At 36.2% G+C, this 26,836-nt stretch overlaps 1 protein-coding gene across 14 annotated transcripts in view; it reads left to right on the forward strand.

Annotated features, from left to right (window-relative positions):
• The window catches only part of PTPRD (protein tyrosine phosphatase receptor type D), a 2,089,263-nt gene that overhangs the window by 1,911,408 nt on the left and 151,019 nt on the right, over positions 1–26,836 (forward strand). For 5 of the 14 annotated variants that reach the window (XM_054689298.1, XM_054689299.1, XM_037494316.2 and 2 more), the window contains 9 exons: positions 233–366; positions 2,760–2,904; positions 6,057–6,362; positions 7,259–7,452; positions 9,591–9,617; positions 13,635–13,752; positions 19,954–20,541; positions 20,971–21,071; positions 22,042–22,301. In XM_054689298.1, coding sequence (XP_054545273.1) covers positions 233–366; positions 2,760–2,904; positions 6,057–6,362; positions 7,259–7,452; positions 9,591–9,617; positions 13,635–13,752; positions 19,954–20,541; positions 20,971–21,071; positions 22,042–22,301 — 1,873 coding nt within the window. The remainder of the gene's footprint in view (positions 1–232; positions 367–2,759; positions 2,905–6,056; positions 6,363–7,258; positions 7,453–9,590; positions 9,618–13,634; positions 13,753–19,953; positions 20,542–20,970; positions 21,072–22,041; positions 22,302–26,836) is intronic. The other 9 variants (XM_054689292.1, XM_037494315.2, XM_054689300.1 and 6 more) reach the window with 3 other exon arrangements.

The raw sequence follows: 26,836 nt of genomic DNA on the forward strand, positions 1-26,836 counted from the left end.
TTATGTTGTATAGATACTAAACTAGTGAAGGACAAGGACAGCATTCATAATGGTTTTGACTCTTGAAGAGAGAAAATAGGCTTTAGAGACACCTTAACTGTACCGGGGACCTGGCACTCCAGTAAACAGATACATGTGGACACATTTTGAAAGTTTTAAATAAATGAATTAATGGGAGAACTGTGAATAATCATGGAGATGGTGAGCTCAATCATTGCCTGTCTATTTTCAGTACCAGGGCAGCCACTGAACTTTAAAGCAGAACCTGAGTCTGAGACAAGTATTTTGCTCTCTTGGACACCTCCACGTTCAGATACTATTGCCAACTACGAACTGGTCTACAAAGATGGGGAACTTGGAGAAGAGGTATGACTGTTTTTCACCTTCTTAACCATTCACTATACTATAGAGGACATTGGTGGAAAAGATATATCTATCAAAAGAGGAACCTGACCCAAAAAATTTTACCTCTGAGGGGTGTAGGGCAAAAAATATACAACTATTGTCCCTATTTGAACTCCTTTCTGTTCTGGTGTCCATGTTTCTTCTGCAAGTATAATGTTGCAAAAGAATATTCTCTACGAGACTAGTCATCTGCCTTTATTTCTTCTTTGTATTAAAGTGCATAAGTCACTAAACACATGACTACATGATTTCCAAAACTTTGGATACATGAACTTGTCTAAACTGGTTTCATGGAAAGATGCCCATAGAAAACATTTATTTCTATGTCAAGAATTATTTGATATGGTGATGAGTATATATATAAAGTCCAAGTATGCTATGCAAATAAAACCAGCATTATAGAAAGCTAGAAATTGTTGATAGTGAAAAGAGAAAAAAAATCAATTTAAATACTATGTACACTAGCAGGCACTATCCTAATGGTTTTATACACATGAGCTCACGGCATCTTTACAAAAAGTGCTATTTGTTAGCCCCCATTGTTAATCTGTTTTACATATAACAAAAGAAAATGCAGGAATAAGTTAAAAATTTGCCTCAAGTCTTGCACTAGTGAATGGCAGAGCTGGAATTTGAATCTCAGTCAGGTTCCAGAATATCTGTTCTTAACTGCTAGGTATACTGCCTCGTGGGTATACTTTGAAGAAAGCATAGAAATCAGTGTAAGATATATCTAACCTTTCCTGAATAAGAATATCTAGTGGTGATAAATATATTTCTTCTGTTATTGTGAAACCAACAGGGAATATCAGGAACAAATGTTAGTGCAACTCTGAGAACTCAATGTACAGAAACCATTTTACTTAAAAATATCTTTTCAAAGCTTAACAGCCCCTAATTTCATAAATCATATGCTAAATGTACTGTTATCAATTAGCTTACACTATGTCATTTTGAATACTATACAATAATTTAATATGTTCCTGTAAACTTCTGTTTTATTATGTATGTGAATTGAGCAAAATCTCCTCCTAAGACCAGATTTTAAGTGCAGCACTTTTAGAGTTAGCTAAGAAGCCCAACATAAACTAAGCACTCAAGCAGTGGCATAATTTAATTGCTGATATAACCTCACGTGCTCCTCTTAAAACTCTTGGTGTTCTGAATATGGCATAAATCAGCACATGTGTGAATTCTTAGCATCACCCAACTGAAAAAGATGTAAGATAAAGAGTAAAGGAGAATGGCAGTCCTCTGGGAATGCTGTGGAAGCCTGAATATTGGCACTCTTACCTTGCTTTTACAATTGTTTATTTAAGGAATCCCTTTTTTAATCTTGTTAAATGGCAAATCTAAAATTTCTGAAAGCTTTTGTATTTGCAAGCTAGGCACCCTCGAGATGTTTTCTCTAGTTTAAATTTGAATTCCCCTTGACTGATTTTTGTTTGTATGAAGAGTGAACACTACATGTTAAAAAGCCTTAAGACTCTTTGTGTCATTACTAGACTACATATTTAACGTACATTTTAAGGTTTACTACAGGCTAGTGTTCAGTCTTAAATTTATTACCCATTGACAACTATAATTTTTCAAAAATGGAAAGGCAGGTTCCAGACATGGAAAGTAAAAGTTATAGCATTTGATTATAAACCTATTTCAAAAGCCCTTTATGAATTTAAAAGTTGTTTTTAAAAGTGTGGGTTTTTTTTTCTACTAATGGGGTCTAGATGCAAAAAAAAGGGGAAGCATTAAAATTATTTTAAATTAATATTTTTTTATTTAATATCCAGTAATCTGATTTTACTCCCATCAGAACCTGACAATTGCAGATCACTTTATTAACCACCTTATGTTAACCCTATACTAGTTTCTGTTGCTACTTCTGGCTTTATTTTCTTCGCCCCCTGTTTTGATTGCAGGAGGTCTGAGAAATGAGCTAACTGGCTGTTGGACTGAAATTGCATGTGTTGGACACTCCAAGTGAGGCACAGGTGTCACTTTGCAGTTGAGCTATGTCACAGCAATACCTGTGCCTTAAGGGCAGAGCACATTGGTGGCAGTGGCTTTTCTATCTCCCTGCTACCTGATGCATTCATGTAACTCGTCATCCTTAGAAAAGATAGAACTGATTTCCCTTACTATGGTTGCCATGTTAGTTGTAAAGACTTGCCTTTTAAATATCAATTGTTTCATTAAATAAGTCCTTGGTATTCACTCTTGATATACGTGATATTTTGAAAATACTATATAGCCCAGATGACGGAAATATGATATATTCTGGGCAGTGTGGTAATAAAGAATATTTGCAGGAATCTTATTGAAGATGACCAAGTTCTCTTGCTACTTATCCACAGCAACGAATTACCATTGAGCCGGGGACATCTTATAGACTGCAAGGGCTGAAACCAAACAGCTTGTACTATTTCCGTCTGGCTGCACGGTCTCCACAAGGCCTGGGTGCTTCAACAGCTGAAATATCAGCTAGAACCATGCAGTCAAGTAGGTTTCTCTCTTTGCTTACCATCTGCCTTTTTCACTAGGAGATGTTGCTGACTTTTACTGCCACTACCAAACAAACCTGCACATTAATATGCTTAGTAGTCAGTAGTCTCTGCTAGCAAGAGCCCGTTTGAGAGATTATTGTACAACAGTGAATTCTGTTGGTTTCAAACTTGGAGCAAATTGCAGATGTCATGATCCCACTTCCTAAATCAAAGGATTCTGAGGAGTTAAGAGTTTCCCTGAGAAAAGTGGGTGAAAGAAATTCCATCAGACCCATTTAGTGAATTATAAGGCTTTAAAACAAAATTCAGTTTGAAAACACTGTGAAGTAAGCAGAGTAGGGCTTAGGAAATTTCAAGAGCCCAGATAAAAACCAAAGTTTTATGTTTGTTAAGCACATAGGTTTTAACTTTTCTAACAAGCCAACTTTTTTTCTATGTATTTGTTCCTAATCAGATAAAAGCTTAACTCTTGTGACTTGTTTTAATATTGCATTTAATATTGCACATGTGGAAATTTGGAATATGCAGAAAATCTATATTTCAACAAATTTAGGAATAATGGAATAATCACCAGTGCAATTGCAGTCCTAAATTATATTTTATTTCCTCAGGTCCAATTACTTTTGGGAACTGTTACTAAAAACATAGTTGTGTTTATATGTCAATGGGAGAATCTTTGTATTGAGGGGAAATTGTTTTGCATATTCTATGGGAGATTGTGTTGATGAAAAATTTGATGGCTTATAACAGTATTATTATTTGTTCCTTATTAAAATCTTTTTACTATTAGTTTATTTAACAACCATTTACCTTGAGTTGAAAAGCTTTATGGAAATTTTCCTTAGATTTTTTAAAATCTTTTGTGCCATTTTTGATACAATGATATATTTAATAACTTTATATAATATGAATATATTGAATTTTATAAAGCACACTACTGACTTAATTTTTAGACAAACATGAAATTTATACTTTAAAAGATTGATTTTCTTTCATATAAGCAAATCTCATGTCATTTCATTTTCTATGGAAACTTTTGACCTTTCAGGGTTTTCTTGATGTTCAGATTCATATTCTCTCTTAGCCAAAACATAATCATTCATAAAAAAAGTATTAGGATCCTGATGCATAACCCATTAGTGATTTTCAATTATTCCCATAGAATTTCCTTTCTCTTAAAAACTGAAGCATATATATTAATGCAATTTTGAATGTTTTGAATTCCAGGCAGTCTAGTAAGTAATACTGTGGAAGATAATGCTTAATATCAGACACTTAAATAAAGGAAATGAGACATGTTTCAATATTATCTTTTCATAACTTACAAATTTGACATTTTAAGTGTGTGTGCGTGTGCACACACACACACACCCCGAGGACACAATGGGCTTTTTCATAACCACATCAAAATCTTATTTATTATTAAATTTCAAATTTGTGTTCATTATATTACCACAGAATAGGAGATCTGATGGTCCAATGTAGTATAAACCAAATTAGCTTTTGAAAAGATTCATAAATGAGTTCTTATTGTTATATGAACAACTCAGTTTATTATAAATAATGATAATGTCTATGAAAGTTTTATAATTTGAAAAATAAGCCTCAAGTCACAATCAATAGAAACAGTATTCAAGTGATTTTGCAAATCCTATTCCAAATTTAAAAGGTTGTGTTAGGAGGATTTTCCTTTTATTAGTAAAGGGTATTTTTCATTGGAATTGACTGTCTTGAAGAATACAAGACAAGAATAAATGAAGGTTGATGATCCTCTAAACAATTGGATAACCAGATACTATATAATATTAATACTCACAGACACTAGGACCCAAACTACATATTCAAATATATACATTAGAATTGATTTACACATTCTGCCACATATTGCCTTATGAAAATATGTGTGGGTGTGTGTGTATGTGTTCAAATGCATTTATAGGTATAATCCCATTTGTTGGTTCTTCTTTCATAAAATATTAAAATTAATGTATGGGGATAGTGCACTGCTTTTAACGCTTTTGATTTTTTTTCAAATAAATGTTTAGTTAGTTTGGCAGGAAATAATTGCTCAGAAGATGACTAGTTTCACTTGAAAATGGGCAGTAAGAAAGCTTATATTTTAACTTCGGTAAAATGAATAATTATGCACAAAATGAAAGGAATGTTGACATAAGTCAGATCTTTGCCAGTAGTTCTCAGAGTTTTTTCTTTAAATGATTCTTTTTAATGGTTGTGTTATTGACCTTTTGTAAGGGATAGATGATTATTATTGATTTTACCAAAATTTGCTGGTGGGGTCTAATTCTTTGCTAGCAATGGTGTCTCAAGAAGAGTTATAATATAAAAAGCTGAAAGCTGACGTAGGGTAAGTACAAGTTACAGTCAGAATCAACAAGCCTGCCATTATCCTCGGGTAGGTAAACCTTGAAGTCTGCATTTCATCCTTATTGATTCTGCATGCTCCCTGTATTTGGGCTATGATCAATGTTAGGTTAAAACTTTTCATTAAAACTGCTTAGGAAGACTCAGTTTTTCAGATAGTCAGAAGGGAGCCTTTTATGTATGTTGGGCTTTTCTTTCCTTTTATTTTGTAAAAATTGTGTTTGGTGGAAGGGCATTTGACAGTTATTGCAACTTTTTGCACTTACGGTCCCTTTCACAAATGAATACTGTTATGAACCGCCCTCGTTCTAGAATGTAGATGGGAAAGCTTGAAACAGATTCTGTGAAGCATCATCTGACTCTCTCAACCTAAATCTTGCACTATTTGCAGCTTTTTTGAAGTTGGATAGTCTGTAGTAGGGCTGGGGAATACTGAGGGATTTGGTTTAGAAGAAGAATTTAAATCGCAGGTAGGTAATTTTATTTGAGGCTCTTTTATCTCAAGATTCATTTTCACATTCTCCCCCCACCCATTATTTAACAATTGCTTTTGGTCATTTATTCATTTTTGGTTTATTCATGTTACTAAGCCAAGGTGCATAAATTTATCTTTAAAAATTCATTTTAAGTTTCAAAGCCTTATTTCTGTTTTGTTGGCCTTACTGTTCGTTTATTTATTTTGCCTTTTCTTTTGTTTTATCATTTTTTTTCCACCCACTCCTGTCCTTTCACTCAAACCCTCCTTTAACTCACTACCAAAATAAGAGCCGTCAGCTCCTCCTCAAGACATTAGTTGCACCAGCCCAAGTTCCACTAGCATTTTGGTAAGTTGGCAACCTCCACCTGTGGAAAAACAGAATGGCATTATCACTGAATACTCAATCAAGTACACCGCAGTGGATGGAGAAGATGACAAACCTCACAAGATTTCGGGAATTCCTTCGGACACTACCAAATACCTTTTGGAACACCTGGATAAATGGACTGAGTACCGGATCACCGTGACAGCCCACACAGATGTCGGCCCGGGCCCGGAGAGCTTGTCTGTGTCGATGCGAACAGATGAAGACGGTATGTTGCTTCTGCTACGTCAGTCTGCGCCCTCTGACCTCCGACCCCGCCTTGGTCGGCTGTGTTTTCATAGCCCCACAGTAATCTGCTTTTCTCTGCTCATCTTTTTACTCAGCGTCGCTTTTACGTCAGCATTTTGGCCAAAGACCTGTCTTTACTGCAGCCTGGGTACTTTTTTTTTTTTTTTTTTTTTTTTTTCCCAATCTCAACAGAGCATTTTGCTTCTCTTTAAAAGAACAGTTTGCTCCTGTGACCTGCAATCCAGGTCCTTCACTGTACTTCCATCTAAATAAAGTCTTCTGTGTTTTTCTTTACTTTTTATAGTCATTTCTTCTACATTTTGAAGTTAACATTTCAAAACTGTCTATCTTCTTGTTGCCTTTTGTCTTGCATATTTTAGAGACACTGATGCTCGACTTTGAATTTTTGGCATCTGTTGTATGGAATACCTTTGATAACAGAAAAAAGAGAAGAGAACCCATATAAACAAGAATCTTTTTTATTCTGCTATGAAAAAGAAACTTTTAAAAAACACACAATAATCAACAGTTTTTGTTATTATTTCAATGCTATACCTCTTTGTGCTTTAATGCTTTGAACCTCAAAGCATCTTCCTTGGCTTTTGTACATTTTTTTACATGTTTTTCTATTTCTCTGATACTCTTTTTTTTTTCTTCCACTTTTTTTTTTTGGCATTGGTCATGTTTTTTGATCTTTTCTTACAAGGTAGAGCAGATTGGTTGAGCATTTTCATTGGTTGAAAATGTTTGTATTCCTCAAAGGAAACATAGTGGGTCTTCCCATTTTTTTAAAAAAAAAAACCTAAGTAAAGAAAATGCTCTGACTGGGTGGGACAAGTGCCTATAATTTTCTTTTATCCGATGATGTTGTTCCAGTTCCTAGTGGTCCTCCTCGAAAAGTCGAGGTAGAGGCTGTCAACTCAACATCTGTTAAAGTCTCATGGCGCTCACCTGTGCCCAATAAACAGCATGGCCAGATAAGAGGATACCAGGTGCATTACGTGAGGATGGAAAATGGTGAGCCCAAGGGCCAGCCCATGCTGAAGGATGTCATGCTGGCTGATGCACAGGTAAGCCTCTCATATCACTTACCTGCACTTTTCTAGGATACAATTAAAATGAGTCCCATTTTGAATTTTTTGCCATTTAAAAAAATCTTGCACAGAATTCTAGTTTTCAAATATGATGCATATTTACTTTTCAATCAAAGTTAAATCAAGTGAGGAAGTGATTTGTCATGAGATCAAACTCATCTGATTAAAAACGTAGATCTGTTTTCTTAAAATACAGATCTTCAGCTCTCCACAGCAGTATCTGAGGTTGCCTTTCTGACTTCAAAAATAGACTTAATCAAATCGAAGGGAGGAATTCTTAGCAGCAACTTTGCTGATTGGGTCTACTTTCGACTTTGGTAAAACTACTTGGGACTACATTGACCTAATTTATAAATGTATAACTTCTGTCATTGAAGAATAGACATTCCTATTCAGGGAAAATTTTCCAGAGAGTATTTTATTTAGTACTTCTTTATCAAATTACTTACTTGATAGAAGGAATTGTTTTATTTCCCAGAAAAAAAAAGATAATGATGATAGAAATTAGATTGGACATTCCCAGGGAATAAATGGTATCATCTATATTGAGCCACGTGAAGAAAAGTATTAAGAGTGGCTGAGATGTGAGAATTTACGTTGGCTGTTGAGAAGTACTTTAAACCATGGAGTCACCATTTGACTTAGTAATAAGTTGTTTTAAATAGACTGTCACAAATTTTCAAATTTTTTCATGAATCACAAGGATTTGGAGATAGTGCCATCACAAAGCCACCTGTTTTCCACTTAGCTTTCTAAAAGGGAGAATATTTTAATGAATAACTGTTATTCTGGAGGTTATATTTAACCCAAGGGACTAGTTTGCCTATGCTGGCTTCTGTGGTGATGGAATATTAGATAAGGGAATCCTTTTCTTACTCCATAAATTGGGGGCTGGAATTGGAATAAAATGGAGTTGTGAAAATTTGAAATGTTCCTTCCATTGTGTGAAAGTAAAGAAGATTATGAATACAGTTGAAAACTGACACATCAGGTTGCCAAATTTTTCATTCTTCTATGTGTGTTACTGAGACATCAATGAACATACGTGTGACTCTCAGGAAAGTATGGACTATAATGTCTTAATGTCATCAACTCTCATAAGTGCTTATTTGCTTTTCAATTTTCACAGTTTAAGTAAAGGGATTTGGACTAATGGCCTAGTTATCTGTTCCATATTCAGTATATTTTTTTTTAATTGAAGGCCACTTTTGTAAATATAGTTGGAGGTGGTTAGTGTCCTTCAGACTCTGGATAATAAGTTATTGATTTGTTTTTTCCTAAATATTTATTTTGTATGCCTATAAAATAGAAAAATCTCATGGTATGAAATGAATGAAGCCATTAATGCCTATGTTTTATTAAGTCAGCAATTTATTAAGAAAAACAAAATGGTATTGCCATCCTGCTTTGATGTCCTTCAGCTCTCAGATAATTTCATATTATAGAACTGGAGTTCTGTCTCTGTTATCATTGTGAAATATGGTAGTTGGTGCAGTTATATGATATGAAGTACCTTAAATGTCAACTCAGTCACTTTTCCCTCTCTCTTCTACTTTGCCTTATCTTGATTAATTGCTGGTTTTTCTTGGTATTTTTTGTTTGTTTGTTTGTTTGCTTGGTTTTGTTTTTTTGTCCATCTCATATATTCTCTTTAACTATTCATTTAAATTTTTATTACATCATATAGTCCTCTACTGGTGCTGTTACTATTTCAATATTTATGGAAAATTTTCATCTAATCAGTGACTTAAATTCACTGTGTAAGCTAAGAAAGAAGTCAAAATAAACTTCACAGAGTAATGCATGATAAAACCACTAGCTATGTGCTGTTCCTTACTGATTCATTGCAATGAATCACTCATTAAAAAAATACACCAGCTGGCATTAACAATAGCAATACAGAACATATTTACATTTGACCTCTCAGTTGGGGGTAAGTAAGAATGGCAGCATAATACACACTCTGGAATTTTATTTTACACACTGCTTTAATTACCTACTCTTTCAAAACTTTTAAAAATCTAAGTAGGGCACCATTACCTTTATAAGACTACAAATTTCTCTTCATTTCTTTTTATTTTGTTTCCCTTCTCACACTTCTTAATCTCAATCAGTGGGAATTTGATGATACTACTGAACATGTGAGTAATTTTGACTGCTTTGTCAAAAACAAATTTTAAATGCTTATCTTTTCTGATTGCTCTCTTATTTGTGATATGTCATCACAGTTTGCTTGGATGCATGAACTAACACTTTTTTTAAAATTGTCTTTACTATGTGGTTCACTTTTTTTTTTTTTTTTGATTTCTGAAATTGGCATGATTCCTCTGATTGCATAAGAAAACTCATGAGCTTACATTGTTTCAGTGGCTGTTATTAACCCTGCCATACGCAACAGTTAGAGGATGCATGCTTAAAATGGAGGCATTGCAGACCAGAGTGGTCAAGTGGTTTGGTATAGGTTGCTCCTAAATCCTTCTCCTGGGTTACACATTCAGTGGATAACAGATAGGTCTGGCACTAATTAACTCTATCTAGAAATGGCATTTCTTTATTACCATGTGCCTACCCAGGTTTGAGGGAAATTAAATAAGCTATTCCAAGAAGCAGAACTACCTCATGGAATGTAATTATTGTTTTTTAAATATTTGAGTTAATAAGTGTTGTTACTGGGAATTTCTTATGTGTAAGATGAAATGGAAAATGCAGATGTGACCTCTGCCTTCTGAGTTCTTACTGTCTAGAAAGCTAGGAAAATTGTAGTTACCTAAAATTTAATGAAAACATGCCCCTCAAGCAATTTATAATAAATTAGTTAATAACTGACAATGTCAGTAAGAATTATGAGTTCAGAGGCAGTAGAACAGAATAGTAAAAGAGGTCCTAAGCTTACTTGAGAAATTCAAGGATAGGTAAGGATTGAAGAAGCAAAAATGTATATGTGTTTGTGTGTGTGTATGTGTGTGTGTGTGTGTGTGTGTGTGTGTCGTAGAGTTGGAGATGGGAACATATTTCTCACAGATGAATACACTGCAGGTACACATTGAGGCACTCAAGAGTATAAAATCATCAGGTAGCAGTGAGCTTTCCAATTTGATGTGAATGACTGATCATGTTAGTAAGTTAGTAAAAATATGCCTAAGAGATAAATTTTAATAAGAAAATCTGTAGTGTCAAGTTAAAGAGCTAGGCTCTGCAGTAATGGAGAAATAGAGAAAGTTACTAAAATAAGAAATAAGTTACAGACTTAATTGAAGATATCCCTTCACTTTGTAAATATTTTTTGCCAAAGCACTTGGATGTTGCTGGTAATTTCAGTAAATATGATTGGCAAGGTGTCAGTTCTCATGGAATCAACGATAGAGCCGTGCTATATAAACTTATGTGAACATGATGCATAGGAAGAAATACATTATATGTCATGACCAGTGAGTGTATATTCTTAAAATGAAGGTTTTACAGAATAGCACCTTACCTGTAGATATATGTAAAGTTTAATATTTTGTATTCAACTGTATATGATTCTTTTTTGGTGCTGGTCATGATTGACTAAACTAACTTTATGGGCAACTAAATGGACCATTACCTGAAGCTTAAAAACGAGTAACTTAGTGAATGGATAAGTAAAAAGGAAAGCAAAAGTCATTTTTTACTAAACTATGAAATGACATGAAGTAAAAATTTGACAAAATTGAAATAGCAGAAATGAAAAAAGAACAGGTATGATGAATATTTTAAAGGAAGAAGTGACTACTTAGAGGGAGAAAAGAGCTCAAAGTGAAAGTGAAAGTTTTGAAGATGTGCTATTGTTCATTAAAATACAGCAGTAGGAGGAGTCTGCTTCGGGGAGTAATGCTTAAATATTAATTAATTTGAACTTGAGGTAACACTTGACAGTCAAGGTAAACTACCCAGCAGCTATTTCCAACTACAGGCCACTGGTGCCCTGGTGGGAATTCAAGTTTTGAGGTGAAGGTAGGATAGATGAACAAGTTATCCCATATGATTTGGAAAGAGTGTTGTTTCTTCTTAGGGCTAGAGAGAAACACAGTGGACAAAAACTCAGGGAATGCCAACTTTTAACAGGCAAGATATTATGTTATAGACTCTTTCTTTTAAGCAGGAGACCTAGGATAGATAAAGACAGAGCATGAAAATCTGTTACTGCAGCCATACTGCCCAAGAGTGCATAAGAAGGCACCAAGGCAGTTACCCCAAGGCTTGAAGAAGGAAAATGTAACCCAAGAGATATGATTCAAGCAGATAGAGTTGTGTTCAGCCAAGATCATGCCACTGCAGAGGACTTGACCATTTTTTTTTTAAATATTAAATTTTATTTTTATATTCCCCCATACAATTGCAAACGCCCCATTCTGACCCCAATCCTTCCCCTCCCGCCCCCCACCCCCCAAAAAGTGTCTCTGGTTCATAGTTTTTTGTTGATTTTGATTTTCACTTTCTTATATTCATTTTCCTGGTCCCTTATTTAAGGACTTGACCATTTTTTAAGCACATTACTTATGTTATCTTGTTACAATCTGTGTGAGGAGGACATGTGTGGTTAACCCCAGTTTTCTAACTGAGAAGCTTATATAAGGCTTAGTGTATATACACTTTTGGTGTTGGAACCAACCACTGCTTAGTTTTCCTCCGAGCCTGGCCTGCTTTCAGGAGCAATCCAGTACCATGTGAGAAGGAGCTGGGAAACAATAATGTTGGCATTTGCCCATCATAATTTTTGGAATAGCCAGTGTCTACCATAATTTACAATACCACTCGGGTGGTTCACTTGGTTTTTACATTCTCTGTAATGTTAGTGAAACTATTACATAGTCCTGAAAATAAAATGTCTCTCCCAAATTTAGTCCATTCATCTGGCAGAGTATTTCCAGTGGCTCTTCAGAATAGCCTCTGAAATTCCGTAATTGCTATACTGATAATAGCACTGCTCTTGTCAAAAGCTGTCATATTTGGGATCAGATTCAACAATTGAGTTTGGCAGTGTCCATTATAGCCTTGTACAGGAAAACCCTTCTGTCCTTAGCACATTCCAATTCATTCACCAGCTATCATTTGCATTGTCTTTCAATGTGGAAGACGATGACAGAATTTCTTAATTTTATCTATATAAAATTATCCATATAAATTTGAAAATGTAGCTGTGCCAAAAAGCTGAATGGTTTTAATTGCTCTGTGTGTATGTATGTGTGTGTGTCTATGCGTGTGTGTATTTAGAAAAGATACCAGAACAAATTACTAGCCAGTACACTACAGAATCATGTAACCTGCAATTTGGAAGAATAGCTCTAAGATGATCTCGTTTTATCACCATCAAAGCTTTGGACCCTTAGGAAGCGCTGTAATAAGCAGTTGGTGATATGTAACATTTTTTAAATAGTCAGAATTCATTGAACATATAATTGTGCTGTGGTTAAAATAAGCTCTCTTATTTGGTTTTATGGCCTTTTCTGCAAACCACTAGAACAATGTCCTTAGCAAATATAGTTTTGGTACATCACCTATACAATTAGCCATAGATGTGTTCCTTTCAGTCCTATGAAAGTTCTCTGATGCTCATGATATTTAGGTCCAACAGAGCAGCCATTTGGTAAAATGTATGGTGGCAAAACAAATAACTTTAGCATGAGCCCTATCACCAGACAGGGGGCTGGACTACACTGAATGCAGAGGCAGAGATACTGGCATAAAACAACATGGACTTCATGGGTGACTCATTTTGGGCAGGCAGAGTTTTAAGTATTCGATATAACTCAATTATCCTGCAGTATCCCTGTGAGGTCCCAGTCCAACTTTCACATGGGAAACTGAGTCAAGAGGGGTACTTATTTGCCTGTGATCACCAAATTAGTAAATAAAAAGGGGCAGGTTTAAGCTCAAGAATTCAGGGGGACTGGCTCCAGGTTTTAGATTTTTAACTACTACCCCTTGGCACTGCTTCTTAGTAAGCTTGAAGACCCTATTTCTATGTCAGCATGAAAATAGACCATGCATAGCATGAGCTTCAGGCATGAGACTTTCAGTGTGTGGCATGGCTACAGGGAATGTTCGAGCATGCACAGAATGAAGATGGATGCCTTGTTTCCCCCCATGCATTGGTGACATGTTTTCAATCTGTGTCATTCATTGTTTCATTACAGGACATGATTATTTCTGGGCTACAACCTGAAACTTCCTACTCCCTCACCGTCACAGCCTATACCACCAAAGGAGATGGTGCTCGCAGCAAGCCTAAACTTGTGTCCACCACTGGGGCAGGTAAGCACATCTGTGCACATATGTGCCTCAAACATATTCTAGGCAATGATCATGCCATAGTTTCAAATGGGCCTCCCTGCTGGCAGAGGGGTTAAGTCAGCAGTATCAAGCTATCACCAGGTACTGCAGCATGGGTTCAATCCTGGCCAGGGAGCTAACTGACATAGCACACCAGACTTGCCTACTGCTCCCCTCAGCGGTATTTTCAGTAGATCCACTTGTTCTGCTCCCTACTGTGTCTCTGGTGAATCCTCTCATCCCCCCACACACCTCTGCCTACACCCCAGTTCTTGTATGCATAAATAAATCTTTTTTAAAAAAGAGGAAAAAAGAGATGTGATCAACTTTTTTTTTTTTTTATGGAAAGCTTAGGAGAAAAAAAAATAAGCAGATACTCTTGAATTATTCAGTCATTCACCAAATATTTTTGAACATCTACTTGCATCAGGTGTTCTTCTCAGGACAGGAGAAATTAACAGTCAATGAAACAGAAAAAGTCACCCTGAAATTTATTTTCTGATCAGGACTAGCTAACAAGTGAACAAATCGTAATGCAGGAAGAGGCAAGTTGAAAAATAAAGGCATGTAGGCATTAAGGACGGGGGAGCCTCCAGAGACTGTTTTGGAAAAAATATATTTGAGATGAGATTCAAAAAAGGATATTTGAGATGAGATTCAAATGATATAAAAAAGCAAGTGCTGCAAGGGTCCAGGGGGAGATCACCTCGGCAGGGAAGCCCCCCAGAGACCCCAACCTCTCCCAACTCTTCCTTCAGAAGTGTTGCCATCGGAACAGCATCAATGATTTAGTTTTGTTTCTTGTCATTTTCTCCTCTTCACCCTTGCTGTGGGGATTTTGAAGAGGCTAAGTTGCATAAAAGATGGGGAACAGGAAAGATGATGAAGAGAGCAAAATGACTAAATAACTTGATGGCTCCTTTCTGAAGAATGAAACTTCTTAATGCTTTTGGGAGTTATTTCGGTCAGCCACACTAGGAACAAACAGCGTGAAGGAAGACCTGACAGTGTAAAACCAATAAATTAAGAGATAATTACAAAAGAATTCCCCCTCAGTCCCTTTATATATTGATGTCCCATGGAACATTTAAACTATGATTTGATTTACTCCTCCTGAATCACTTCTCACACAACTTTTTAGGAACACACCTCAATGTAAAGGCATAAAGCAAAGAACAGCTGTGATGTTGAGCACCCTCCTGGGTGCCATGCTCGCTGCCAAATTTGTCTAAATGTCATAAGATTTGCCTCGCTCACATCCCGCCACCTGGAACTGCCTCAAGCAGCAGGATCACAGATGGCAAAACTCCTTCAAGGCAGAGTCTTCTGGGCTTTTTCTTTTTAAATAATACCATCATATCAAGCTATTTTAGCACCCTACATAAGAGATACATGTACAGTGAGGGCTGCTGACTGACTGCCTGTGGAACCAGCCTCTATTGGAATGTAGACATCCAAAGGTAAACCCCTGAAATTGAAACGCAAAATGAAGAAAATACATTTCCTTCATCCATATTTATAACCGCATCTTAATAAGTCTGAAATGTCTTGCAGGAAACATTAAATTCCTATTGCCCATAATGAGAAGAAAAAAGTAAAGGATTTATAGCCAAGGGCTGTGAATCCTAGGAAAGGAATGATAGTGTCAGTTTAAATGCCATTAACACTAGCTCAACACTTTCTAGTCACCAAAAAATTATTTAGAATTGTGGCTCTTCTTCATGTGTAGAATTACTTTGAAAATTCTGCCAGCAGTCTTAGATCTTTCTTAATCAAGGGACACTTGGGTATTGAGAGAGTAAATGCTAATCAGTTAGATGTTTGTGTATTTATTTTCTTGACCACCCCACTGAGCCAGGCTTGAAGTTGGGGGGATCAGGTTTATAATTCTTTAGGAGAATAATTCTTTGCTGCCAATCTGCTAGTCATAAAGCATTCCCTGTTCATGGTATATCCACAGGTAATCAGTGAGTACATTGATCTATTTGGTTTTTATACTGTTACAAAAAATTTGGTTATTTATGTGACTGAAGAATTGTTCAACTTAACTCACAGAGGTGAGTTCCTAATAACCACAATTATGAGTGTATTTAGTTACATTTCCCATGGAGAATTTAGGAATTCTCATGAAATTTTATTTTAATAGTAAAATTCTTGATTCTGGGATATGTTTGTATATAATATGTTTTTCCTAGAATCTGTGAACAAGCATATCTTTGAAACCAATGGTATTGGCTCAAACTTAAGTAATCCATGTAGGATTTATAGAACCTGAAATTTGCTTTTGAATAAAATATTGTTTTTTAATGTGTCAAAGGTTATGGAATTTTTGTGTTCTTTGTTAGTATTCCCATTGTTCTCTTGCTCTGTACCATAATAATTGGTCTAGGCCTGCGGTCTTGAGGTTTACCCTGAAAAAATCATTGGTTTGAAATATTCTCTATTTTTACACTAATTTCATCACTGTAAGAGCAGCTATGTTTAAGTATGGTAGAAAGGTTGTCTACAATGTGGAGCATTTGGAAGTAATAGGCTTAGGGCAGTTAATCATGATTATTGCTACATAAGTTATAGGTTAAATTGAATCTAAATTTAGGCCCATTGGAACTGAGCACCCCCAAATAATCCGCAGTGACTGCTATTGCTACAGAATATAGGCAGCAGCACATCTATACCATTTGTGACGTTCTCAAAGATTTTTTAGAGGTAAGAATATAATAAGGGAATCGGAGAGCTGAAAAGGCAAAAGGGTGAAAAGATTATATGTCATGTCTTAAATTGGAGTTAGCTTATTTACTCTGCAGCTGGGCCCTCTCTGCTGCTTCTAGTATGTTCAATAAGACATTGCTAAAAATGATTACCGCGCTCCCCTAGGAAATTATAGAAGATTCATTCATCTTGCCAACACTTCACTCCTGTGCTGGAATAAGCAAAACCATTGACTATCCTACTGGATGACCTTTAAAATTGGCCCATATAATAACCCTAAAGTTTCAGAAAACTTGATCCAGACTCCTCATTCAGCATCATATACCCTTCCGTGCCCCTCCCCATGGAATATTTATTAATCTGAGGACATGGACCCTGCTGTATTTGTTGTTATTTTCCTACCTAAGTGTCTGTGTGCTGGTGTACAAGTCTTTGCACAAAGTGGTTGACAGATGCTTACACTTGGTGAGTTTCTGGAAGGCAGAAATACAGTGGGTTTCATTGTCAGTTTATGGAGTTTGGAGACTTCTCTGTAACAATATATGCAATGTTATAGAACTCTCCTCACTCCTTTTCTCTTTCTTTTTCTATCTTTTACTCTATGGTTGAAATACCACAGCTACCCAGAACTCTAGCACCAAATTTATTTCAACTGCGTCTATGATTCATGGAAACCTTAGCCATGCCCTTCATGTGGCTGTCCTTTCTTAAGACCATGTTGAGAATTCTTCCTTGAGTACCTTGACATTCATTTCTTTCTTGATGCCTTGGCTAGTGTTTCTTTGTGGTTCAAGGCTTATGGCCTCAGAAATTTGGGGGCTTAGTGAAGTTTGGGGCCTTTCTTCCACAAGATGGAACAACTCGGAGAGCAAATTGAGATGTTTCTGGTGTGGCTGTGGAAAGCAGTAGGTTAAAATCGACAATAATATTTCTAGAGCAATATCTAGAGTATCTTATGATTCTAAGCCCACAACCTTTATCTCTTAGGACAACCAAATGCTTGTGAGCATCAAAAGGCAAAGAGCAGTCCAACCCGAGCATGACTATCTCAGAATAGATATATATCTTCATAAGGCTAGTGAGGTATTTTCTTTACCAGTCTATTATATGTCCCTAAATTAGTACCATGACATTGTGGCTATAAACTAAAACACCAGGTAAAAAGATGTGATTATAGAGACTGATAGATATCATTAAAATGCAGCCTCTATCTGTGCCTTCTATCAGGAAATTCAAAAGCATTTTATTCTTGCTTTACATGTATCTTATAGAAACAAGATGCACAATATATCCCTGGAAAACTTTGTGACTTAATAGTTTTGTTTGTAACCAATACATTCAACTGGATTTGTTTATTTTATTGGAGGACATATTCTCTGCTGACAGCCCCAATTCTCCATTGTTTTCCTCATGGGAGTCTCAAGTGTTTAATCCTTGATATCCTTGATATTTTAGTGGGCAAATCATGTAAATGCTAGACATACATAAGGGAAACTAAGGTAGTCTCCTTAGGAAAACAAAACTATTACTTCATTAGTTAACCATGGAAATATCTTAACAAATATGTTTTTGGGCAAAACAGATTGCCACTGGTGTTTCAACTTTCTGAAATAAAAATTGAAGAGGCTAACCAGATCATTTCTAAAATGAATAATCTGTTTTGTCTCATAGTCTCTTATTGTCTTATAGAGTTTTGTTCACTTTTAACCATTATTTACATCACCACTATAATATTTTTCATTGTCTACTATTACTGTAACTGTAAGCTTTCCTTCCTGCCTGCAATCTTCCTTCCTCTTTCTATTAACTTAGTCTGGATGTTAGTAATAGTCTTCTCTCCCTGCCATCCATGGAGTATTCCCAGGGAAACCCTTGGCTCTTTATTTTTATCAAAGCATTAATCTGTAAGTTCCAGGAATAATTGCTCTTTTTTCAAAAAAATAAAAAAATGATGCAGTTATTGGGCCTCCCCGGTGGCACAGCAGTTGAGTGCTGAGTTGTGAAGCTGCCTGCAGCCTCTGCAGCACTGGTTCTATCCCCGGCCACCAGGCAAGGGTCCCACATGGAGCGCAGACCTCTTCTGGCGCCCGCTGCTCCCCTCAGCAGTGTATTTCATCAGTCTGCCTGTTCTGCTCTCTGCTCTGGCTCTGGTGAATTCTCTCACCCTACCGCACTTCTGATTGTACCCAGTGCTTGTATAAACAAACAAACAAACAAACAAACAAATAAATAAATAAAAGTTTTAAAAAAAAGTGATGCAGTTATCCATCAGATGAGATTAGAATTCTTCACATATCTCATTATTTTATATAAGAAAAAGAAATGATGTGCTAACATGAAATTAGACCCTGACCACAAAATTAATATTCTAATAATTTTTGTTAATATTAATAGACTGGAGAACCTTGTGCTAAGTCTTTAACATGAATTTTCTCATCTACTATTTACAACAACATAAGGTAGGTTTGGATATCATTTCCACGAGAACTTAATGAGGATAACAGGTAGGGATGTTAAAATTAGACAAAAAGTGCATATTAGACCCATAGTGACTCAGAGCAACATTACTTTTTAACATTTCTAATTTTTAATGTATAAGCAACATAATAAAATAGGTAAATGTTTGGGTTATGGATTCAGACAGACCTGGTTTTGTCTTACAGTTTTCTCATTTACTATACATCTGACCTTGGACAGTTTTTTTATTTCTCTGGGTCTCATTTTCTTAATATAGAAAATGAAGATGATAACTAGCAAGAGTGTGTAGTCAGGAGTGAAGATTGTAAATCAAATGAGATACAACATGTAATGCTCTTAGCTCATTGGCTGGTATGTTGCATGTACCCAATAATTAAATACAATTATTATTCATATTAGCGCTATCAAACTGGTTAGTTTTTCTCGTTCTTGAACCTTTGTGTGTGAATGTTTGAAGATGTTAAAAAATTCCCTTATTGGCCTCCCCTGGTGGCACAGCGGTTGAGTGCTGGGCTGCGAAGCTGCCCACAGCCTCTGCAGTGCCAGTTCCATCCCTGGCCACCAGAGAGGGTCCCACATGGCATGCAGACCTCTCCTGTCATGCCCGCTGCTCCCCTCAGCAGTGTATTTCTTCATCAGTCTGCCTGTTCTGTTCCCCGCTCTGGTTCTGGTGAATTCTCTCACCCTCCTGTGCTTCTGACTGTACCCAGTGCTTGTATAAATAAATAAATAAATATTTTTTAAAAAATAAAAAATTCCCTTTTTGCTTCAATAATAATTCCTGTTTTGTGTCCATTATCAAATTTTAGTATCACAGCTTAACTAATACAGTATGAGAAAGGAGTATATATTTCAAAAAGGTAGATAAATCAAGCATCAGCCTTTTTATAAATAAAGAACTGAGAATGCCTGTAGAGTGGCTTTTCCCCCATTTGAATTGATTGAAATATGAGTATCCTACTAGGCTGATCTGACCCCTAATCCTGTATGCTTCAGTTCCAGGGAAACCCCGGCTTGTGATTAACCACACTCAGATGAATACCGCACTCATTCAGTGGCACCCTCCTGTGGACACATTTGGACCTCTTCAAGGCTACCGTCTAAAATTTGGCCGGAAGGATATGGAGCCTCTCACTACTCTTGAATTCTCTGAAAAAGAAGATCACTTTACAGCTACAGACATCCACAAAGGCGCATCGTACATCTTCAGACTCTCAGCCAGAAACAAAGTGGGTTTTGGGGAGGAGATGGTGAAGGAGATCTCTGTTCCAGAAGAAGTCCCAACTGGATTTCCTCAAAACCTCCATTCAGAGGGCACCACTTCAACCTCCGTCCAGTTATCTTGGCAGCCACCTGTCCTGGCAGAGAGAAATGGCATTATCACCAAGTATACCCTTCTGTATAGGGATATCAACATCCCTCTTCTTCCAATGGAGCAGCTTATTGTTCCAGCTGACACCACTATGACACTCAATGGCTTAAAACCAGATACTACATATGATGTAAAAGTACGTGCTCACACGAGCAAAGGGCCCGGGCCATATAGTCCCAGTGTCCAGTTCAGGACACTGCCTGTGGATCAAGGTAGGATTTGTCTGCTTATGGCCTTCCTCCTTTAAAGGAATGTCGGTCTTTGGAAATCAGTATTTTGAAGTTATAAATAACCGATCGGCCCATTCATATTAATAGGTTCAGCAAAAGCAAAAAGGTAAAGTATGTCAAACTTAATCTATTTTGGACGCCTTAGATTTCAGTTATAGAATGCCAAGCAAGTCTGGTTGACAACACCCTAACTAATGTCCTCAGGTAAGGAAAACACAATGTAGTTGACTGAATTGGAGAGAAAGGAGGGATCTTTATGAGAATTGGGTAATAAAATGAATAAACAGGTAGGCAAATCACACTTCTTTCTCTGAAGTAGCTAGCATGTAGCTTAAGCCTATTGTCAGTGGTGGAAAAGGACAGGTCATAGGTTTTAGGAGTAGTTTAAATACACTGTTTTTCCTTTTCCAGCAGTGTTCGCAAAAAATTTTCATGTCAAAGCAGTAATGAAGACTTCAGTACTACTGTCTTGGGAGATTCCAGAGAATTATAATTCTGCCATGCCTTTCAAAGTAAGTTGCTTTCTCATTTGTAAGATATCAGGGGGGAAAGTGGATGAGGTAGTTCACCTGGGTAAGTCATTTTCTAAGGCTGAAGATCATGCTGATTTGGCTGCACGTACTTGCTGGTCTCATCTGTGGCTCTCATAGAAGAGACTGAGTTAAACACTCTGGCAACAGGACCTTTCACTCTGAAGACGAGGTTGGAGTCCAGGTTTAGACTTGGCATTGTTGCTCACCTTGTACTTCCAAGGTGAACTTTTTACATCCACCCTGGTGCTTTTGTGTTTCCAAAATTTCATGTTTTTTTTAACCAATTTATAATGCACTGTCTTGGGAGTTTTTAAATTTTTTGGCCAGGTTTCTTTGTGTGTTTTAAACTTTAGCATTGGGAGATGTTAACAAAAAGTACAAGCTTAATCTGATGGGTAAGAAACAGCCTTTCTGTGTGGTTTTACTTGCATTCCTCCAATGTCAAGTGGACTACTTCTTACTGTCATCAGGTTTGAGTGTAGATGCTTTATTTGTTTAATAAAAAGAATATAATTATTTTCAAAAGTTAAAAAAGCAAGTTTTTAAAATAAGGAATACAAAAACCTTTTTAAAAATAAAAATATATTTAGAAATATCTATGGAAAGTTTTAGGAAAAAAAAACAGAGTGGCTAATACCTTCAAAATCTAGAGCTCAGATGATGTTAATATCACATACAACTGACAGGTCAGATTTTGAAAAGTTATTGAATATTTCTTTGTATATTTTTGGTAGACTTTTGGTAGAACATTGTATCATTGCATCATAAGAACCAACAGAAAAGGTTGAGACAATCTCTAGAAGAATTCTGAACACTTATGGACTTCAGAATTGCCCCCAATTTAAATTGTTCTAATCTACATTTCCCATAATCAAGCATGTATTATCTTAGAAAATGCATAATAACTTTCTGATTTACCAAATCTCTTTGGTTGATTCTATCTCCCTAGATTCTTTATGATGATGGGAAAATGGTAGAAGAAGTGGATGGCCGAGCTACACAGAAGTTAATTGTGAACCTGAAGCCTGAGAAGTCATACTCATTTGTGCTGACAAATCGTGGAAACAGTGCTGGGGGGCTGCAGCACCGGGTAACAGCAAAGACAGCACCCGATGTGTTACGCACCAAGCCTGCCTTCATTGGGAAGACCAACTTGGATGGCATGATAACTGTGCAACTGCCTGAAGTACCTGCAAATGAGAATATAAAGTAAGTAGATTGATTGAAATATTAGGGCTGAAGGAAAGAAATGTATTACAAGAAAATAAAGTTAAATATCAATTTTATTGGAGTGATAAAAGAATATATTATTTATGTAAAGATTATTATGCATGGGCTCACAGCATGGTTATCCAAGTTTTGTTACACTGTTCTCTGGTGCTTATGATAGCACAGATTCTCATGAATTTAACTCTGAGTGTTTTTTCATATTCCAGGAGTGATGTGACTTAGGTGAATGAGACAAATAGAACATCGCCTTTACTAATAATGTAATTCATGCTATAAATAAAGTGAGTGAGTTGATAGTTGAATAGCTCTAATATTTGGCAAAAATGGTTGTCTTTGTAAAGGAGCTTTGCAAAGTACTGTAAGACTGAGAGAAACTTGGTAATTTGAAAGAAAAGTTGGGTGGAGGCATTTATGCATAGTATTATGACCACTGGGGAAGTATGCTGGTGACAAGATGAGAACAGGTCGTGGGGAAGGTGGCTCCTTAAGACACGTGTTGGAAGGATTAGAACCCATAGAAAATAGTGTTGGGAAGGCATCACATACTTACTGACTATAGACAAATAACAAGATCCTAAAATATGATGGTGATGGAAGAAATAGTATTCAGAGAAGACTGGAGAGCATTTCTGCCATAGCAGTTGGCACTTGTTTTAATGGAGGGATCAAATCCAAGGAAAATATCATAGATGACTCTGAAGCTTGATCTTGGAAGACAAAATGAATGATGCTGCCATCATCATAAAGCATGAAAAATCAGGAGGAAATTAATGAGCTTAATTTTTGTGTATTTTTCATGAATTATGGGTAAAATATCAAGTTAGAAAGATGGGTTTGAAAGAAATTACTATTGGTAGGATTAAAGAGAGGAAATTGAGAATTATGAATAGAGCATCAGTGGTTTTATGAGAGGAGACAGAATTGCTGACTCAGTGAGGGGAAGAAATTAAACTAAAGGCTGAAGGTCAAGATCTCATCATGAAAACGAGTCAACATGGAACAGACAGAGAGGACTGTTAGAAAGTGAAGAGGAGAACTTATACAGTGTGGGGTCACAGTGAGGGAATTATTGATAAGGTAGATACAGTGAAGAATTTCTACAGCTCCAGAGAAATTAAGGAAGATGTATTAAAAATTCAGCTAGTAAGAAGTAAAATTATAAACAGATTTTTAATGTAGTCATTTATGAAGTTGAGAAAAGAATAAAATGATTGGAGTATTTCACCCAGATGCTAGAATTGCCACCATATTATCACTAAAATAAATTCACAGTTCTTTTTGTCCTCTCTGCTTTTTCTACCATTCTGAAAATTGAACATGAGAATGGAATACTAGTGTCATTTTTATCCCAAAAACTTCTATATGAAGATTATTTTTATAGATCATATTTATCCATTGATTTGTGAAATCAATGGATTAAATTGTTAATACAGTTTTGCCACTGCTAGGTCTGAGGGAAAAATGCCTGAGATAAAGTCCTGCCTTACAGTGGGAGAATAGATGCTGTAAATATATAATATGAGCATGTAATAGGTGAGTGCTGCCAGGTACTACAGAAACAGAGTTCTAGCCCAATTTAAGTGTCAGGGAGACATCCAGAGCAGTGATCATCTGTTCAGTGTTGAAGGATGAGACATATTTAAAGAAGGTAAAATAGTTGCAAACAATGAAAGAACATGGAAAGGATGTGTACTCTAAATTCAGTTCATTGAAAATCATGCACTGGGAAGATCATTTAAATGATGAAAATAGAGTAATATATTTTCCAGTAGTTACTATTAGTTTTTGAATTACTTCTATATATTAAAACCTCTCATCGATGTTTACCTGTTTGACTTGGTGGACTGTGTTAGACTTTTTGGGGAAATACCAGTTTAGCCAAGGTGACAGACTTGATTCATTGTCCAACTTCCAGTGTTTTTCTTTAGCTTGCTTATTTTTGTTTTCTTTATATACTTACTCCTCTTATATTTGAAATAGGAGTCAGGGAAAGGGGACAAAACTTTGTAACCAAGAGAAGAGACCATTATTATTCAACAGAGAGAGAAAGCAAAGAATTACGGAGAACAATATATTCTACCAATAAAGATTCTCAGAAATATATTGAAGTCACTCTTGGGAAAAGGGCAGAAGTCAGACTAATAAAGTACTTGAGAGGGAAAAGTATCAGCATCATTGAAAAAGAAAAGCAAGTCTCCTGTTAGTGGAAAAGCCTAGATAATTTAAGTTATTGGGATTCTTAAAGGGCTAATTGTGTAATGTTAGCCATCTGTTTTCAAAGTTGGAAAATGTGGCATGGTCATATATCAAAGAAGCTACATGCCATCTATGCTGGCTGGATTACTTGACAAGTTAGAAATTAGAGAGGAATGTAGGTTTTTATCAGCATTCTGTGGGAGATACGAGGGGAGGAAGCAGAATAGAATCTTGAGCTTTGGGATGGGTTGCCAACTTTTGCTTGAAAGCCGGCTACAAAAATGCTTTCAGCTTGTTTTCTAGCAATATGCAATTTTGCTTGTGGAAGGAAGCATGCTTTTCTCATTTCAGGCCAAGATAATTGGGTGATCTTGATCCCTATGCCCTGACTCCTCACACCTAAAAATAAACCTATCTCTTGTAAATGTAATGTACATGCAGTTCCTTGCTTCCATATTAATTCAAACATGGCTTTATGGATTTTGAGTGAAGCAGGGGGAGATTAAATTACTCAACCAACAGCCAGGTGGGTCCTGCAGGTTCTGGTTTGTTGTGCTGCTTCAGCCTTTGCATGGATGTGTTTATGCCTTGGTGGGGACATCTAGCATCACAACCATTTTCAGAAAATTTTGTGGTGACAGAGAGAATTTCTGTGACTTTTTGGAGCTGTATTTTATTCTGCATGACAAGAAAAAAAGTACCACACAGATTGTACTAAGAGAAAAAATTCCCAGAAAATAGCCAATATAAATTACTTCCACCGCAACCATTAAACATTATGAAAATTTTCATATATGAAAAGCAGAAATGAAGAATAAGAATATTTCATGGAATTTTGTCTTAGGAATTTGACTTTTAGGTTCTCTGCTTTCTCTTCAAAAATAAAGATATTCTTGGAATCCTGTCTTACAAAGTTGCCTCATAAATCATTTGTGTGGTGGTGGTAGCAGTTTAATGAGGAACAATTCATTCGTCAACTGAAGTGGTCAATCCTATACATCTGTATAGCTTTATTTATAATTTAATGAAGATATTAAAATTATTTAAGTTTCTCAATAACCCATTTTAGATGGGTAAAGTGAGATCAAAGATACTAAGAGGCCTGACCAATTAATATCATGTAATTTATACTAATAATAGTAGTGATAGATGATAAAAGTGCCATTGAAAGGACTTTGCACACATTAACTGAGGTAATCCTCTCTAAGAGGATGCTTCTCATTTTAGCAGAGCAAGTAAGGAGGTGGACTAATTTGGCTTATAACACAGTAGCAAATCCTGCCTGGAAAGGTTTGAATCCGGCAAGAGTGACTCTAGACCTCACACATTTTGGACCCAACACTGCCACTGTGATGAGCTGATTAAACCAGGACTTTTTTTCCCTAGAAAAACTTCTGAACAGTGAAGAAATGCACAACCACCAAGCATTTACAGGAACACCCCAGCCAAACCTTGGGACCCAGAGCAATCATGCACATTTGCTCCGTCACAGGTCATAGAAAATTATATGAAGTGTCGTGGGGCCATAAAATCAGTAGGTTGTCTGAGAATCTAGAAGAAAGGTAAAGGGAGAGGCTTTCCATCAGCATCATGATGATACACTTAACCAATGACGAAGATGAGGCTTCTCACCATGAAGTAACTTGTCGGCAACACATGGCTAAAATAATTGAAGGCCTTAATTTAAACACGGAACCATTCAGACTGCTTTGGTTTTTCTGTGGTAAATTAATTTGATTTAAACAATATATACCCAAATGACAATAGCAAAAAAATATTATGCAAGGAATGACATTCATCAGTAAACTCAGAGACAGATTTTGACCTCCCAGTTAAATAACGAGTTTGAGAATGCTAATACAGACTGCTAATACAGAAAGCCTGGTGAATTTGAAGTGGGACTGCCACAAAGACCAGAGCTCGCCTACTCATATAATTATACAGAGCTGGGCCCCTAGATAATAGCATATTAAATAAAATTAGTAAAACTTTACTTAATATAATTAAAATTCTGAAGGTTAGATTTAACGTCTCTAATTAAATCTAATATACTGGGAAAACATGGCTTACTTTATAAGTCAAGGGCTTTCCAGATATATTGATTCTGCAGCCATTTGTTTTCCTATTACTTAAATAGTTAAACTCTATGTTGAAAAATGTGTTTTGAGCCTAAATTCTGGGCTTGATTCAGATAGGCAAAGCAGATTATAAAGTTCGGTGTACCCATATATAAAGCTGATCTGTATCTTGAAGCATTTTTAATTTCAGGAAAGTTTTTTCAGTTCATGTAATTTTGTTGAAATGAGTGTCCAGGGCAC

Source organism: Talpa occidentalis, unplaced genomic scaffold, assembly GCF_014898055.3.
Source record: "Talpa occidentalis isolate TD23 unplaced genomic scaffold, MPIMG_talOcc4v2.1 talOcc4.7, whole genome shotgun sequence".
NCBI lineage: Eukaryota > Metazoa > Chordata > Mammalia > Eulipotyphla > Talpidae > Talpa > Talpa occidentalis.